The sequence below is a fragment of the Carcharhinus amblyrhynchos genome, chromosome 2, assembly GCF_965287045.1.
Source record: "Carcharhinus amblyrhynchos chromosome 2, sCarAmb.v2.hapA, whole genome shotgun sequence".
NCBI classification, from domain to species: domain Eukaryota; kingdom Metazoa; phylum Chordata; class Chondrichthyes; order Carcharhiniformes; family Carcharhinidae; genus Carcharhinus; species Carcharhinus amblyrhynchos.
In genome coordinates this window covers 86594642-86610945 of record NC_137325.1, presented here as the reverse complement: position 1 = coordinate 86610945, position 16304 = coordinate 86594642, and the positions used below count along the sequence as shown (strand labels likewise).

Below are 16304 nucleotides of genomic sequence, written 5' to 3'. Positions count from 1 at the left end.
ACATCTTCTGATCAAAAATCATTTCTCATTATTGTACTTATTCCATCTCGTACTAACAAAGCTATTCCACAACCCTTTCCTTCCTGCTTGTCCTTAGCAAAAGTCACATTCCCCTGAATGTCTAGTTCCTAGCTTTGTTCTCTTTGTAAGATCATACCCATTAACCTCAATTTGTGCTATTAATTAATTTATTTTGTGCCAAATACTATGTGCATTTATGTGAAAAGCCATTAATTTTGACTTTTTACTCTTTCCCCCTCTTTTGATCCTATTTGCTGCAGTTGTTTTATGTTTGTATACTTTGTGCTTCCTGTCATCCTCTAGGTATCATTACCTAAATAGCTGCCTTGCAATGCTGCCATATAATTTTGCTTTGTAAACCTACATACCCCTTTCTAGAACTATCCCCCCCCTCTATTTGGTTTAAAATCCTCTCTATCTCCCTAATAATATAGTTTGCAAGAACACTGGTCCCTGCAGGGTTCAGATGTAGGATGTCCCAACGGTACAACCCCCTTTCCCCAGTACTCATATTAGTGCCCCACAAACCGAAACCCAATTCTTCCACACCAGTCTTTGAACGATATATTCATCTATAATTTTTTTTGTACCCAATGCCAATTTGGCTCCAGAAATTATAACTTTGGAAGTTCCATTGTTTAATTTTGTGCCTAACGCCACAAACACTCTATGCAGAACCCCTTTCCTTGTTCTATTTAAATCATTGGTACCTATATGGATTACAACAAGGGGATCCTACCCCTCCTGCTGTGAATTCTCCAGTGCAAAACAAATGACTGAACCCTGGCACCGGGCAGACAACACAGCTGGACTCTGGCTCTTTGCTGCAAAGAGCAGTGTCAATCCCCCTCACTGTACTGTCCCCTACTACCAGTACATTCTTATTTGCTTCCCCCACTTGAATGGCTTCCTGTTCCAAAGTGCCATGTGCTCGTCTACCCTGCGGCCTTCGCTCTCATCCAGACAAACCGAGAGAACCTCAAACCTACTGAACAATTGCAGAGGCTGACATTCCTGCCCTCTGCTGCATTCATACCCTCCCCACCCATCAGTCCCAACCCACTTTTCAAACCAGAAAACCCTTTATCCTGTTTCCTGTGACTGCCTCCAGAAACAAAGCAGCCAGGTAACTCCCTCCCACCCTGATGTATCACAGTGTCTGCAGCTCAGCCTCCAGCTTGATGCCTCTGAGCTGAAGTTCCTCATGCATAAACACTTAATGCAGACATGTTTGCCCTGGATCGCAATGTTATTAAGGAGTACCCACATGCTATAGCCTTGACACATCACCTATCCTGCTATCCTTATTGTGTTTTAAGTAATTACTTAATTCAATTATTTACTTATTTACAATGCTATTTTTATATTTTGTTAAATAACTGCCAAGTTATGCACCATTTTAAACCTCGGGGAAAGAGTGGAACTGACTCACTTACCAGATCCTCACTAAAAAAATTAATTCCTTTCCCTGTCGCAGAGTAACAACCAATCCTAAAGGGGTGAGAAAAGAAGAAAAAGAACAAAGGGGAAAGAAACGTCTCTAATCCCCCACTTCAGTGAACTCCCCACTTACCATACTCCAAACTTGCACTCTGAGCCTTGGTGCACTCCGTTTGTTTACTCCCTAGAGCACCAGAATTTTCTGCTTCTGTGGTCCAAAGTTATCTTGAAATTAATTCATTTCTTACCTCCTTTCTAGATGATAAAGATATAAGGAGGTCTGTAATTAAAAATATTTGTGATGTTGTGTCTGATGAGCAGTTAGTTGGCATTGCATTATAATGGCTGCTTTCATATCACACTAATTTTTAGTATGAGCGAAGAGTAAGAGTGTAATTGCTATGATATGCTTGCAGCTACTGATTCGGGGGCGTGGGATGCTCTAGTGTTCACTATATAAATAAGATATATATCAGGATTTTACAAATTGTGAGAAAGCAGATACCAAGAAACTGAAATAGTTAGCACTTCTTAACTACACTCACTACCATATGTGCCAACAAGCTGAGTGGATCTGTGACTGGCAAGGTTCTACACACTTAAAAATTGAGCATTTCTCTCAGTGCCACCAACAGTTGAAACTGAAACTGATATAGATGATCTGGAGGAGGGGGCTCAGTGTAAGGTGACGAAATTTGCTGATGACACGAAGATGAATGGAAAAGCAAATTGCGTAGAGGGTGTGGAAAGTCTGCAGAGAGATCTGAATGGGCTGAACAAGTGGGCGAGGACCTGGCAGGTGGAGTATAATATTAGCAAGTGTGAGGTTATCCACTTTGGTAGAAATAATAGTAGGAGGGATTATTATTTAAAAGGCGAAAAGCTGCAGCATGCTACGGTGCAGAGGGACCTGGGGCTCCTTGTGCATGAGTCGCAAAAACCCAGTCTGCAGGTGCAGCAGGTGATCAAGAAGGCGAATGGAATGTTGGCCTTTATAGCGAGGAGGATAGAATATAAAATCAGGGAGGTCTTGCTGCAACTATACAGGGTACTGGTGAGGCCGCAGCTGGAGTACTGTGTGCAGTTTTGGTCGCCGCACTTGCACAAGGATATATTGGCCTTGGAAGGAGTGCAGAGAAGGTTCACTAGACTGATACCGGAGATGAGGGGGTTAGCCTATGAAGAGAGACTAAAGTTGACTTATTCTTCCTTCCAGACTAATCTGGTAAACACTGACAATGGCTTGCTCTGGGTTCGAATGATACCTGATGAAGAAGGAAAGTTTGGCTTCAATTTGAAGGTAAATAGCATAACTTTCACTATCATATGTAATATTACAGACTGTATACTTAGCAGTATGTAGAAGCAAAGATAAAATGCACAATGCAACTTTCCAAGATATAGAGTGAAATGGCATAGTTACACAACAGGGTTGAAATTCAATTCTAAGAAACTAACTCTAGAATTAAAAACAAAAAATACTGGAAAATCTCAGCTGGTCTGACAGCATCTGTGGAGAGAGAATAGAGCCAATGTTTCAAGTCTGGATGACCCTTCGTCAGAGCTAAGAGCAAAGAAAATTAGCAGAGATTCATACTATGAGGGTGGGGTGGCTGTAATTGGACAAAGGAAATGTAAATAAGGATGAAGAAGGCTGAGAAAGTTGCTAAAAGTGCCCATTAAGTGATTGAAATGTGTGAATGGCAGAACAAAGGTACAGATGGTTGAGGGATTTCCTGAGGATTATGGCACTTTCCTTGAAGGGGGAGAGGACGCCAAGAAGGAAAGCTGGAATAGAGGTGGAGAAATGGAAATGAGAAATAAAATAAATGGAAATGGGGTGAATGTGAAGGAGAGAGTTCATGCTCTGAAGTTATTGAACTCGATGCTCAGCCTGGAAGGCTGTAAAGTGCCCAATGGGAAAATAAAGTGTTGTTCCTCCAGTTCGCTCTAACATTGCAAAAGACCAAGGACAGGAGGGTGTTGAAGATTTTGGAGAGAGAGAGAGCGAAGTCAAGGAAGGGAGGAGAAGTTTCAGAGATGGACCATGTGAAGGTAATAGAGGGGTGGAAATTGGAAGCAAAATTGATCATTTTTTCCAGGCCCAGAAATGTACTGTCCATTTGTACCTCTGTTCTGCCATTCACACATTCCGACCATTTATTGGACACTTGTAGCACTTTTCCCAGCCTTCTTCATCCTCGTTTATATTCACTTTATCTGATCACAGCACCCTCCCACCCCCACCTCATTGTATAAATCTCTGTTGATTTTCTTTGCTCTTAGCTCTGGTGAAGGTTCATCTAGACTTGAAACATTGGCTTTATTCTTTCTCCACAGATGCTGCCAGACCTGCTGAGATTTTGCAGCATTTTCTGTTTTTGTTTCAGATTCCAGCATCCACAGTATTTTGCTTTTAACTCCGTAGAATTCTGATATTGTCATTCTATCTTTTTTTGATGGGGGAGTGGTGGGGAAAACTAATATTGTTCCCTGTTTTTTTTGTTTTATAAAGGGAAGAGCTGCATCCTGGCCACAAATTCTTGGCACACTGCTCTGTTTGGCTGTTCCAAAATTAATTAGAGTGATGCACTGTTCAATGTCTTATTCACCTCCTTATTGTGCAAATTATTTGTCCTTGTATGAATGTAATTCACTGATAGAAAGAGTTAATGTGACTTCGTTGTGACACACTGCATTGGAGTTTGTGTTTGCACCATTGGAACTATTTTTAAACTGAATAACAAATAATAAGCAGCTTCGATTTCATTTTGTTTTTCTTTGATCATCTATTTGAACATTTTTCTGATCAATAATTCAAAATCAATAATTCATGAACTGGCTTTGACATTATTGCAGAACTCACCAAATGTGAAGAAGTTGAATAAATTTCAGTAAACAGTCATTTAATCCTTAATTTTAGTTGTACATTATTAATTCAGCTAAATCAGTACTGAGCTGAGCTACTTCATCCAACCATTTCTACATTGATGCAGGCAGGATTCTTTCAAATAAAAATACTTCAAAGAGCAAGAGAAGTGTATAAGTGTAATGGTTAAAAAAACTTTGTGTAAAACCGATAAACAACAAACTTCCCTTGTAAATTCTGAACAGAAAATTGAATATTTTGAATTCATATATTGTGTATACAGTCTTGAAGCGTCTCACTACTTCCCTCTTCACATCTCTGCTACACTGTCTACTTTTAGGGTGGAGTTGATCAGAAAATGCCCCTCATTGTATCAAGAGTAAGCCCGGGATCACCGGTGAGTAATGCCTTTCTCAGTAACTTCAGTAAATCTTTTATTACTCTGCATATCTAACAAAGGAATTTTTATACATCTGCTTCACAGCCTCAGTTTGCTATGAAAGGGATCGAGCAAAAGTCTTGACCTCCTGCACAATTTCATCATTTCTTTCCTTAACAAAGGAAGGGGTGTAATGGCACTGAGTGCATGAGGAAGGGGCCACAAGGGTAATTGAAATTCCAGTCTCACTTGCTGAATCATTACAACTACCATTCTTACCCCTGCAACTCTTTGACTATCTTTACACCTCTCGTGTTCCTTTTTCACACTGCTTGGAGAGTCCCTTGCTACAGAATGTTTAAATGGTTCTGAATAAGCTGCTCATGTTTGTTGGTTAGCAGTCCAATTTTGAAATTGTTGGATTTCTTGCTGCCATGCTTTTCTTTCTAATTGTTTCTGCCTACTTTTTTTGTTCTTTAATTTAATTGTAACAAAATTATTTCTGTGAAAGTGTTGTGGCCACGGTAATCACTGTGTGCAGTAGCGGTCTCAGTCCTAACATTGTAGAAGGTACCTTTCAGCCACATACCTTTATTTGTGTTGAACAAGGCTACCTGTCCAGTAAGTAATCCTTGTTTTGCAACACTTAGTTTGGCCTACCCTGAAATTCTGTTCTTCTCTCCAACGGGATTTCTGTTTGCCTCTTTTATCTTTTTTACTTTCACTGCTTTCCATTTTCCTTTGAATGTTTGATCAGTTATACACTAGAACTCACTTTCATAGTTGCATTTCCTTCCTTTCCAGCTCCAGCTTACTCCATAGGAATTCCGAATGAAATTCCACTCCTCGTGTTTCAGGTCCACCCATAATTCCAGATGTCTGCATGTTATTCTGCGTTCCTCAAACTATTGTTTTCACTGCTTCCCAAGATTGATGTTCAAAATCATACACCACCAAATGCAGCAGCACCAAATTACTCTCCTTCAGAGTTATTCTGAAACACAGTTCCATTTCATCCTTCAACTTGTCTGGTGTTTTAACAAAAAAGCTATTTTCTTTCTTTCAGGTATCAAGAACCGCAAGCTTCAACAACTCTTAAGTAATGTCACCCCTTTGGGTCCTTTTCTCCCTTCACTTTCCTCTGACCTCGTTCTCCTTCTAGTCTCACCCATTGCCTTGTTTTTACCACTCTGACCTGCTCCTCTCTGACCCTGCATGGTCAGTCCTTAGAAAAGGCCCCAGTTTCATTCCTGAACATACTTGAGCTACTTTTACCTTGCCTTCTCCTCTGTACACATTTCTTTGGCCAGGAGTCTTCCCCATGCCCAGCAGATCCTTCCTCCTGTCTTCAGGACTTTCAGCAGGACTTTAAACTTGTAAGTTTAAGCCGGGGGAGGTGGGGTGAGAAGGGTTCAGATAGAAAAGGTAGCATACAAAATAGTTGGTAAACAACAAATGGGAAGAAACAGTCAAAAATTATACATGAGGTACTATGGGCAAAGGGAAAGCCAAAAGATATCAAATAATTAAACCAGAAGAGAGAAATAAGAAATGTGTTCGTAAAATGTGAAAGCAGAAGCTCAAAGTGCTTGAGAGACAGAGCATAAGAAACAATCTGAATAAATTGGAGGTGCAAATGCAACTTGGCGTGACTGCTAGGTGATCAGGACTGGGACATATTACGTCAGTGAGGGATGGGCAATAAATGCTGGCCTCATCAGTGACATGCACATACCAGGAAAGAGTAAACAAAAAGGGAGAAGAGTAACTTTTGGTATCACAGGTGAAGTCACTTACCTAGCAAGACAGTATATATTCAGAGAGTTAAGCAGACAGTGGAGACTTCATGGGTAGAATAAAGAAATAGAAGAGGATTTAAAATTGTAGTGGGAGGTTTCTGGTAGCAAATGTGAAGTGATATAGAGATTCAAAGAACATGCAGTATAGGCAGAGCGATTTTCATGAAGGATTTTAACTTTCATATACATTAAGAAGAATAGGCTAACACGTCAATTTCTTGAGCGTATATATGCTATATTTGATTGATTAATGAGTCATGATTTAGTGATGGCCTAATGGTGTATGAACATGATGTAATAGCGTAAGATGTTTGAGTTCAATGTTGTATTTGAAAGGGAGAAAACATCAAACTAAGATTCTAGATCTAGACAGGCTGATTTCAATGGAATAAGATACAAACGGTCCAGAGTAAACTGGACAGGCCTGTTAATGGTTAAAATGACAAGATCAGTGGGACTTGTTCAAAACAGAATTTAATGTCATACAAAACCAGCTTGTATCCCTATTGCAAAAATAATAGTCATGGATAACTATCACATAAGAGACCGTATAAATCTTTAAAAAAAACAAAACAAAATACAGACCATGGTAACATGAAAACTTACCAAGGATGACAAAACAGATAGACATAAGTACTGAAAGGAGCACTTGAAAAGGATATCAAGACCAACACAAATTACAATGAGGAAATATGAAATGATCAGGAGCAATGACAGCCCCTTGAAAACTGATAACAATTATATTGTCAACGACAATAAGGAAGTGGTGAATAATTCAATAATGGTGAATGCTAAATAATTATTTTGCATCAGAATTTATAGAAGAGGATGAGGTCAGTGTGCCAGATGTTGCATGGAAACTAAAATTGAATCAGGATCAAAATTAATGTACGCAAGAATAATGGAAAAAAAAGGCACTAAATGATGACAAATTTCAGGACCAGTCATGTAGATTGGAAATTTGAGTATGCCACTCAGTTATTTAAGGAAGAAGAGGGAAGGAAACTGGGAATTATTGCCTAGTTTGTCAAGGTGTGATTAGAATCTGGCATTAAAGATATGGGACTGAACATCTCCAATTTTTTCAGTTGATCAGAGATAGACACTATGGATTTGTAATGGATAGTTGATGCTTGCTAAACCAAAGGGGACAGGGGAATTGTTATTCATCTTGTTTACTGGGACTTCCAGAAGGCATTTGATAAAGACTTTTACAAGAGACTGTTTAACTAATGTTGATGTTTGTGGAATCGAAGGTACGTTATTGAGCTGATTAGGAAATTGGTCGAGTGGCAGGAGACGCAAAGTCGGGACAAAGGCAGATGCTGTAATTGACAGGATAATAGTGTCACACAAGGATCTGTGTTCAAGCCTCAACTATTAACCATACCTACTAATGTTTTAGGTGATGGGATGAAAAGCCACATATCTGAATTTACCGATGAAACACATAACTTGCATTGTAAGCAACGCAAATGGAAGCAAAACATTACAAATCGATATTGATAGCTTAAATAGGTAAAACTGGCAAATAGATTCCAGTGTTGGTAAATTTGAAGTCATAGAGTCATAAAGCACAGAAAAGGCCCTTCAGTCTTTCACATCTGTGCTGGTCAAAAGCAAACATCTGACTATTCTAATCCCTTTTTCAGCACTTGGCCTTAGTATTTATCGCAAGTGCTCACCTAAAATTTTTTAAACGTTATGAGGGTCTTTGCTTCCACCACCATTTCAGGCAGACTCCAAAGAATTCCAGACTCTCACCATCCTCTGGATGAAAAGGTTTTTTCTCACATCCCCTCTAAACTTCCTGCTCCTTGCCCCTAGTTATTGATCCCTTCACCAAGGGGAAAGTTTCTTCCTGTCTACCCAATCTATGCCCCTCATAACTTTATATAATCTCAATCATGTCCTCCCTCAGTCTCCTGTGCTCCAAGGAGAACAACCCCAGTCTATCCAACCTCTTTCCATAACTAAAACTCTCCAGCTCAGGTGGCATCCTGGTAAATCTCCTCAGCACCCTTTCAGTTGCTATCAGATCCCTGCTATGATGTGGATTCCAGAACTGTGCACAGTATTCTAGCTGTAGCATAACTAACATTCTATGCAGTTCCAGCATAACCACTCTGTTAAACTCAATGGGTGGGATTTTATGGCCTCGCTCATCCCAAAACCGTAAAATCCTGCCCAGGGTCAACGGTCTTTCCCATTGTTCATCCTTCACCTGCTCTGATTCCTGTGGTGGGCAGGATAGTAAAATTCCAGCCTGTGCCTCAGCTAATAAAGACAAGTATACCATATGCCTTCATAACTATTTTATCCACCTGTCCTGCTGCCAAAAGGGGCTGGTGTATGTGCAAACCAAGGTTCACAGATCATCGATGCTTCCCAGAGTTCTGATGTTCATCATGAATTCCCTTGCCTTGTTTGTCCTAGCCAATGCATTACTTTACACTTGTCCGGACTAAGTTCCATTTGCTACTGATCAATCCATCTGACCAACCCATCTATCTCCCTGTACTCTAAGGAGCAGAGGGTGATGGTCGAGGGGTGTACTTCTGATTATTCACTATCAATGTTTGTATCATCCACAAACTTACTGACCAATCTCCCTACATTCAAGTCTAAATCATTTACAACCAGCAAGGCCCCCAACACTACGGAACCCCACTGGAAACAGGCTTCCAGTCAGAAATACATTCACAATCATCATCCTCTGTTTTTTTGCCACTCAGCCAATTCTGGATCCAATTTGTCAAATTTCCTTGGATCCCATGGGCTCTTACCATCACTTCCATCTCCCATATGCGTCTTTATCAAAAACCTTGCTGAAGTCAAAGTAGACCACGTCAAATGTGTTGCCCTCATCTATACATCTAATCACATTTTTGAAAAATTCAATTAAGTTGGTCAGACATGAACTCCCCTTAACAAAACCATGCTGACTGTTCTTGATTAATCACTGCCTGTCTAAATGCTGATTAATTCTGTCTCTCAGAATTGCTTCCAACAGTTTCCCCACCACAGAGGTTAGACTGATTTGCCTGTAGTTTCCTGGGTTATCCCTTCCTCCCTTCTTGAATAATGGTACCACATTGGCTGTAGAACAGAATTGAAAATTATTGCGTCGCCCCTGTTATTTCCTCCTTTGCCTCACTCAATGGCCTGGGATACATTTCATCTGTCCTTTGAGATCTATCTACTGTTAAGTCTGCCAGACCACTCAGAACCTCCCCTCTGATTATGTTAATTTATTTAATTGGATCACAGACCACTGCACTGATAGATATATATAATCAACATTCCTCTTGAGTGAACACCAACACAAAGCATTTATTTAGAACCCATGTACATCCTCTGGCTCCACACACAAATTACCACTGTGGTCCTTAATAGGCGTTACTCTTTTCCTAGTTACCCTTTTACCCTTAATGTACTTGTAAAACAATTTAGGATTTTTCTTTATTTTGCCTGCCAATATTCTCATATACCTCCTTTTTGCTGTCCTAATTTCCTTTTTAAGTTCCCTGTTGCACATTCTCCTTCACATATACTTCTCTAGGGCTTCAGTCGTTTTGAGACCTAGATTTCTGCCATAAGCCTCCCTTTTTCTCTCTATCTAGTGCTGTATATAAGGATCTTAAAAGGATAGAAGTGTGTACTTCCCAAATGCCAAAAAGCCAATAAAAAGAGCTGTAAAGAGGCATAAGGGTTCATGTACTTAGAATGTTAAAATGTTGTAAACAGAAAAAAAAGCTAATGGAATGCTGACCTTAATTTCTTTAGGATTACCATATAAGGGGGTAGAAGTCATGTTTCAGCGAAGTCCTAATCAGACCACACTTGGAGTACTGTAAGCAATTCTGGGAACCACATCTCAGGAAGAACATGTTGGCCTTTGAAGAAAGTGCAATGTAGATTTACCAGAATGATATCAGCACACCAAGGGTTGAACTATGAGGAGAGATTGCAGTTTGCATTCCAAGGTACCTCACAAGAGGTTACTGCAGAAGGTCAGAGGACATGGAGTTGGGGGTAGGGTGTTAGCGTGGATAGAGGATTGGTTGTCAAATAGGAGGCAGAGAGTGGGGGTCAATGGGTGCTATTCGGATTGGCGGTTGGTGACTAGTGGGGTGCCCCAGGGGTCGGTGCTGGGGCCTCAGCTATTTACCATTTATATAGATGATCTGGAGGAGGGAACCGAGTGTAGGGTGTCGAAATTTGCTGATGACACCAAGATTGGGGGAAAGGCAAATTGTGCGGAGGGTGTGGAGAGTCTGCAGAAGGATCTAGATAGGCTGGGCGAATGGGCCAGGAAATGGCAAATGGAATTTAATGTTGGCAAGTGTGAGGTGGTCCACTTTGGTAGGAAGAATGGTAGGAAGGACTATTACTTACGTGGCGAAAAACTGCAGCAGGCGACGGTGCAGAGGGACCTCGGGGTCCTTGTGCATGAGTCGCAAAAACCCAGCCTGCAGGTGCAGCATGTGGTCAGGAAGGCGAATGGGATGCTGGCCTTCATAGCGAGGGGGATTGAATATAAAAGTAGGGAGGTCTTGCTGCAGCTGTATAGGGCATTGGTGAGGCCGCAGCTGGAGTACTGTGTGCAGTTTTGGGCGCCGCACCTGCGCAAGGATATTTTGGCCTTGGAGGGAGTGCAGAGGAGGTTTACTAGGCTGATACCGGAGTTGAGGGGGTTGAGCTATGAGGAGAGGCTGAATAAACTAGGCTTGTACTCGTTAGAGTTTAGAAGAATGAGGGGAGATCTCATTGAGACGTATAAGATGATGAATGGGATGGATAGGATAGAGGTGGAGAGACTCTTCCCGCTCAAAAAAGACAGTAGGACTAGGGGGCACAGCCTCAAGATAAAGGGGGGGCGGTTTAGAACGGAGTTGAGGAGGAACTTCTTCACTCAAAGGGTGGTGAATATCTGGAATTCTCTGCCCGTTGAAGTGGTGGAGGCTGCCTCGCTAAATATTTTTAAGAAGCGGGTTGATGGGTTTTTGATAAGCGAGGGGATTAAGGGTTATGGGGAGAGGGCGGGAAAGTGGAACTGAGCCACGACAGATCAGCCATGATCTTATTGAATGGCGGGGCAGGCTCGAAGGGCCAGGTGGCCTACTCCTGCTCCTATTTCTTATGTTCTTATTCCATGGAATTTAGGAAGTTAAGGGGTAATTTGATTGAAATTTTCAGGATATTAAAGAGAACAGGTAGGGTAGATGAAACCGAGAGCGTGGCCTAAAATTTAGACAGGCCTTTCAGGAATGAAGTTAGGAAGCACTTTACACAAGGGTGACAGAAGTTTGAAATCCTTTTCTGCAAATGGGAATTGATGCTGAATCAATTAACTTTAAATCTGAGGTTGAAAGATTTTTGTTATGCAAACGTATTAAGGGGGCATGGGATGAATGGGGATATGTGAAATTGAGGCCATAGAGCAGACCTGATCTCGAGTGGCAAAACAGCCTTGAGGAGCAAAGTAGCCCCGGTTCCTTAGTTCAGAATTATTTTAGCTGGACCCCTCCCTCTGATCTTTTCCCCTTCCTTGATCTTTTCATTGGGCACTGCCAGCATGACATCACCTATCACAATTTCTCTGCTTTCTTGACTCGCTCTAACATACTTCCTTGTGAACTTGCAGAATGTTTTTTGTGAAGAGGGTGGGCTTCAGATATTTGGGCATTGGGATCAGATCTGGGACAGACGTACCTATCCAAAAGCCGGACTGAAACTAAAGTGCTGATGAGGAGGTTAACCAGTATGGTTGGGGAAGGTTTAAGCTACTTAGCAGGGGGATGGACACCAGTACAGACAAGTTGAAAAAAAGAATAATTTGCGTCAAGTGAAAGTGTTGTTCAGTCAGAGAAGGAAAAAAATACTGTTATATTAGGCAAAAGTGAAACAAGAAAGACTATGAGGTATGTAAGAAAAGAATGTAAAATGCATGTAATGTAAACTAAGTGTGGTGAATAAGGTTGGTGAGCAATAAAACAAGCACAATTAACAGTGTGGGAATATTAATATAGCAGCAATAGTGGAAAAATGGTCAGGGCTGGCTGTTAATGTATGAAGATATAAAGTGTTCAGGAAAGATAGAGGAGGAGAAAAAGGGAGGTGAGCTGGCAGTTGGTTAGGGAAGACTTTGCAGGGTTAGAAAGACAGGATGTCTATGAGGGAGCAAGAATAGAGTGCCAATGGCAGGAGCTTAGTAAAGTCACACTACTTGGGGTATTCTATAGATCTCCAAATGGTGAGAGATTGAAGAACGAATCTGCAGGGAAATCACAGAGATTTGCGAACGCTGTCTAGAATTGTGATGCTGGAGTTAGTTGCCCAAACGTTGATTGTGATAATGTTAAGAGTAAGGAGAAGAAGGATTCTTGAAATATATTCAGGAGAATTTTCATGATCAGTATGTTCTCGGCCCAACTAGAAAGGAGACATTTCTGGAACTGATGTTGGGAAATGAAGTCGTCTGAGTAGAGCAGAGGTCTGTGGGGGATCATTTTGCTAAAAGTGATCATTGTATTATAAAGGTTAGATTAGCAGTGGAGAAGAGCAATGAACAATCTAATAGAGAACTTCTAAATTGGGAAAGGGCTCATTTAAATCTTCATAGAATCCCTACAGTGCAGGAGGAGGTCATTCAGCCCATCAAGACTGCACTGACAATAATCTCACCCAGGCTGTATCCCCATATCCCAACGTATTTGCCTTGCTAATCCTCTTGACACTAAAGAGCGATTTATAATGGCCAATCAACCTAACCTGCACTTCTTTGAAGTATGGGAGGAAACTGGAGCACCCAGAGGAAACCCAAACAGACATGGGGAGAACGTGCAAACTTCACATAGACAGTCACCCCAGGCTGGAATTGAACATGGGTTCCTGGTGCTGTGAGGCAGCGGTGCTAACCACTTTGCCACTGTGCTGCCCACAATGCAGTGAATAATGTGTGAAGATATCTAGCCAGGATTAAATGGAACCAGAGATTGACAGCAAAAGCTGTAGTAGAACAAGAACTTTAAGAGGTGTTTCAAATGCAGATTAGGGCTGGAATTTTCCAATTTTGTTGTACAAAGTGTGAACTCAGGTGGGAAAAGTGATATGTAGCCTGCCGGCGATACTGTCAGCTTTTCCTGCCATGTGTTTTGACACTTGGTCAAAATAAATCCTGGAGGCCGGTCTCACAAGGTCACACTGACAAGACATGCTCCTTCCAGAGATGGGGCACCTTTTTTTAAAGGATATCATGATCTAAATAAGGTAAAAATACAAACAAGGTTGGTCCAGAACTTCCACATCAATGGGCAGAAACCTGAATGTGGGAGAATGATGCAGCAGGGAAACCTACTAATGATATTAAAATGTATGGTAATGATGTTCCCATTCAATTTGAGTCAGGCACTGAGATACCAAAAACCTATTAAATTTAAATCTGGTAGTTTTGGCAACCTCGGACGAATCCTATTGTGGGAAATATTGATACTTCATCACAGGTATAAAAGAAAGGGACAATGGAACAAAGAGGAGATGGCAGCTGCCACCTGCCAGAGCTATCAGCTCTCAATTCTCTTCGAGAGAGAAAGAGAGATAATCACTGGCTGTCGTAGGTTCATCTATGTCTTCGAGAAAGCACCATGTAGATATCAAAGGTACCAAACCAAAAAAGAAAGAAGTTCCAGACAGAAGAATCAACAAAGAAAGCCCAGGATATTCAGGAAGACACAAGATCTGGTTGTAATTTAGAGTGATTAAATTCTATTTTGCTAGTGAGTGGGAATTATATTTATTTGAACAGCATACCAGTAGAATCTTGTTTTCTTCCGTAATAGAAGGGATTTATTCAGTTTGTTAATAGTTTAGTTAATTTGTTCATTGTTAGTTCGATAAATAAATTGTTGTGTGTTGATTTTAGAGTGAGTGTCAGGGACCTATTTTGTATTTAACCCCTAGAAGTTGCTGAAGAGCAGGTCACCTCACTTCACACACACTTTTTATGGTTTTTAAGTGAGGTACTCCTCTTTGGATATTGCAGTGTTAGTTCTCAGAGGGGAGATCAACCCTGCCTTATAACAATGGTAAACTCAAATCAGCATCCCACCTATCTCCAAAAACCCATAACTTCTTTGCTTACCAAGAATCTATCCATCTCTGCCTTAAAAATACTCGAGGACTCTATTTCCACCATCTTAACAGGAAGAGTGTTCCAAAGACTGTGTGAAAAATGTCATCTCATCAACCAGTTTAAACTGGCAGACCCTTATTTTTAAGCTATGACTCCTAGTCCTAGATTCTCCCATGAAGAGAAAACATCTTCTCCATAGTCATACTGTCAAGTCCCTTCAGAAACTTGTAGGTTTCAATCAAGTTGCCTCTTGCTCTTTTAAACTCCAGAGGATGCACACTTAGCCTGTCCATCCTTTTCTCATAAGACAGCCCACCACCTGTTCCAGGTAGTAGTCTGGTAAACCTTCTCTGAATTGTTTCCAACACATTTACATCCTTCATTAAATAAGGTGACTAATACTGTATACCGTACTCCAAATGTGTTCACCTCTTTCCACATTGAGATGTTGATCATTTCAGTATCATAATCATTAATTTCTCCAGCACCACTTCTTTACTAATACTAGTTTCTTTCAAGTCTTCAACCTTACTAGTTCCTTTGCTCCCCAGTATTTCAGAGGGTTTTTGTATCGTCCTCCATGAAGGCAAACAAAGTTTTTGTTTAGTTTCTCTGCCATTTCCTCCACCCATTGTAAATTCTTCATTTTCTGCCCTTAATGAGCCTATATTTATTGACATAGCTATGGAAGCTTTTACAATCAATAATTATGTTCCTTTTCTCTTTTTTTTAATCAATTCATTGGTTTTCCTTTACTGAATTTTGAAGTGCTCCCAGCCCTCAGGCCTACTTTGGCAACTTTATATGCCACTTCCTTTGATGTAATAGAATCTTTAACTTCTCTTGTTAACCAGTTAGGTAATTGGGGTAACTAGGAATGAGCAACAAGGAACAAGTAATAGCCTTGCCAGCAACTCTCGTGTCCCATTAAAACATAAAATCAACAGATCATGGTAGATGGTTGTTTTCGATCTAAAGGATCATAGACAGTGGTGTTTCCAAGGATCGGTGCTAGGACCATTGCTTTTTTTTTTAGCTCTAATTTGTGACTTTGTGTCTTGAAATATGGAGTAAGATTTTTAAAAATACCAATGCTACCAAACTTGGAGGAGCAGCAAACAGTGATGATATGAATCATCTCCAACAGGGCACAAATAGATTACCAGAATGAATGGACTGGATTCAGAGAAATACAAAGTGATCCATTTTGGCAGAAAGGATAGGGAGAGGCAGAATGAACGAATGGCACAATGCTGAAGAGAGACTGAGGTGTGCATGTGCATTGATGGCACATATATTGAGAGAGTGGTTAGTGAAGCATGTTGGATTCTGGGCTTCATTAGTAGAGGCGCTGAGTACAAAGCAGGGAAGTTATGCTGAACCTTTAGAAAGTTCTAGTTAGGTTGCAACTGGAGTTCTGTATCCAGTTTTGGTTGCTCTTTGGGAAAGACATGAAGATCAATTAGAGGGTACAGAGGAAATTTACTAGAATGCTTTCAGTGATGGGGGTGGTGGGATAGTTACAAGGTTAGGTTGGAAAGGCTGAGTCTTTTCTTGGAGTTAAAGAGATTGAGAGGAAATTTGATTGATGTGGAAGGGTGAGGGGTTGGGCATTTAAGATTTTTGGCAAGAGACGCAGGGAGAATCTGAAGAAAAACTTTT

At 40.8% G+C, this 16304-nt stretch overlaps 1 protein-coding gene across 6 annotated transcripts in view; it reads left to right on the top strand.

Moving 5' to 3' along the window:
* The window catches only part of LOC145356100 (tyrosine-protein phosphatase non-receptor type 3-like), a 189628-nt gene that overhangs the window by 122207 nt on the left and 51117 nt on the right, over window positions 1-16304 (top strand). For all 6 annotated transcript variants that reach the window (XM_080208707.1, XM_080208739.1, XM_080208724.1 and 3 more), the window contains 2 exons: window positions 2678-2761; window positions 4671-4727. In XM_080208707.1, the coding sequence (XP_080064833.1) occupies window positions 2678-2761; window positions 4671-4727 (141 nt within the window). The remainder of the gene's footprint in view (window positions 1-2677; window positions 2762-4670; window positions 4728-16304) is intronic.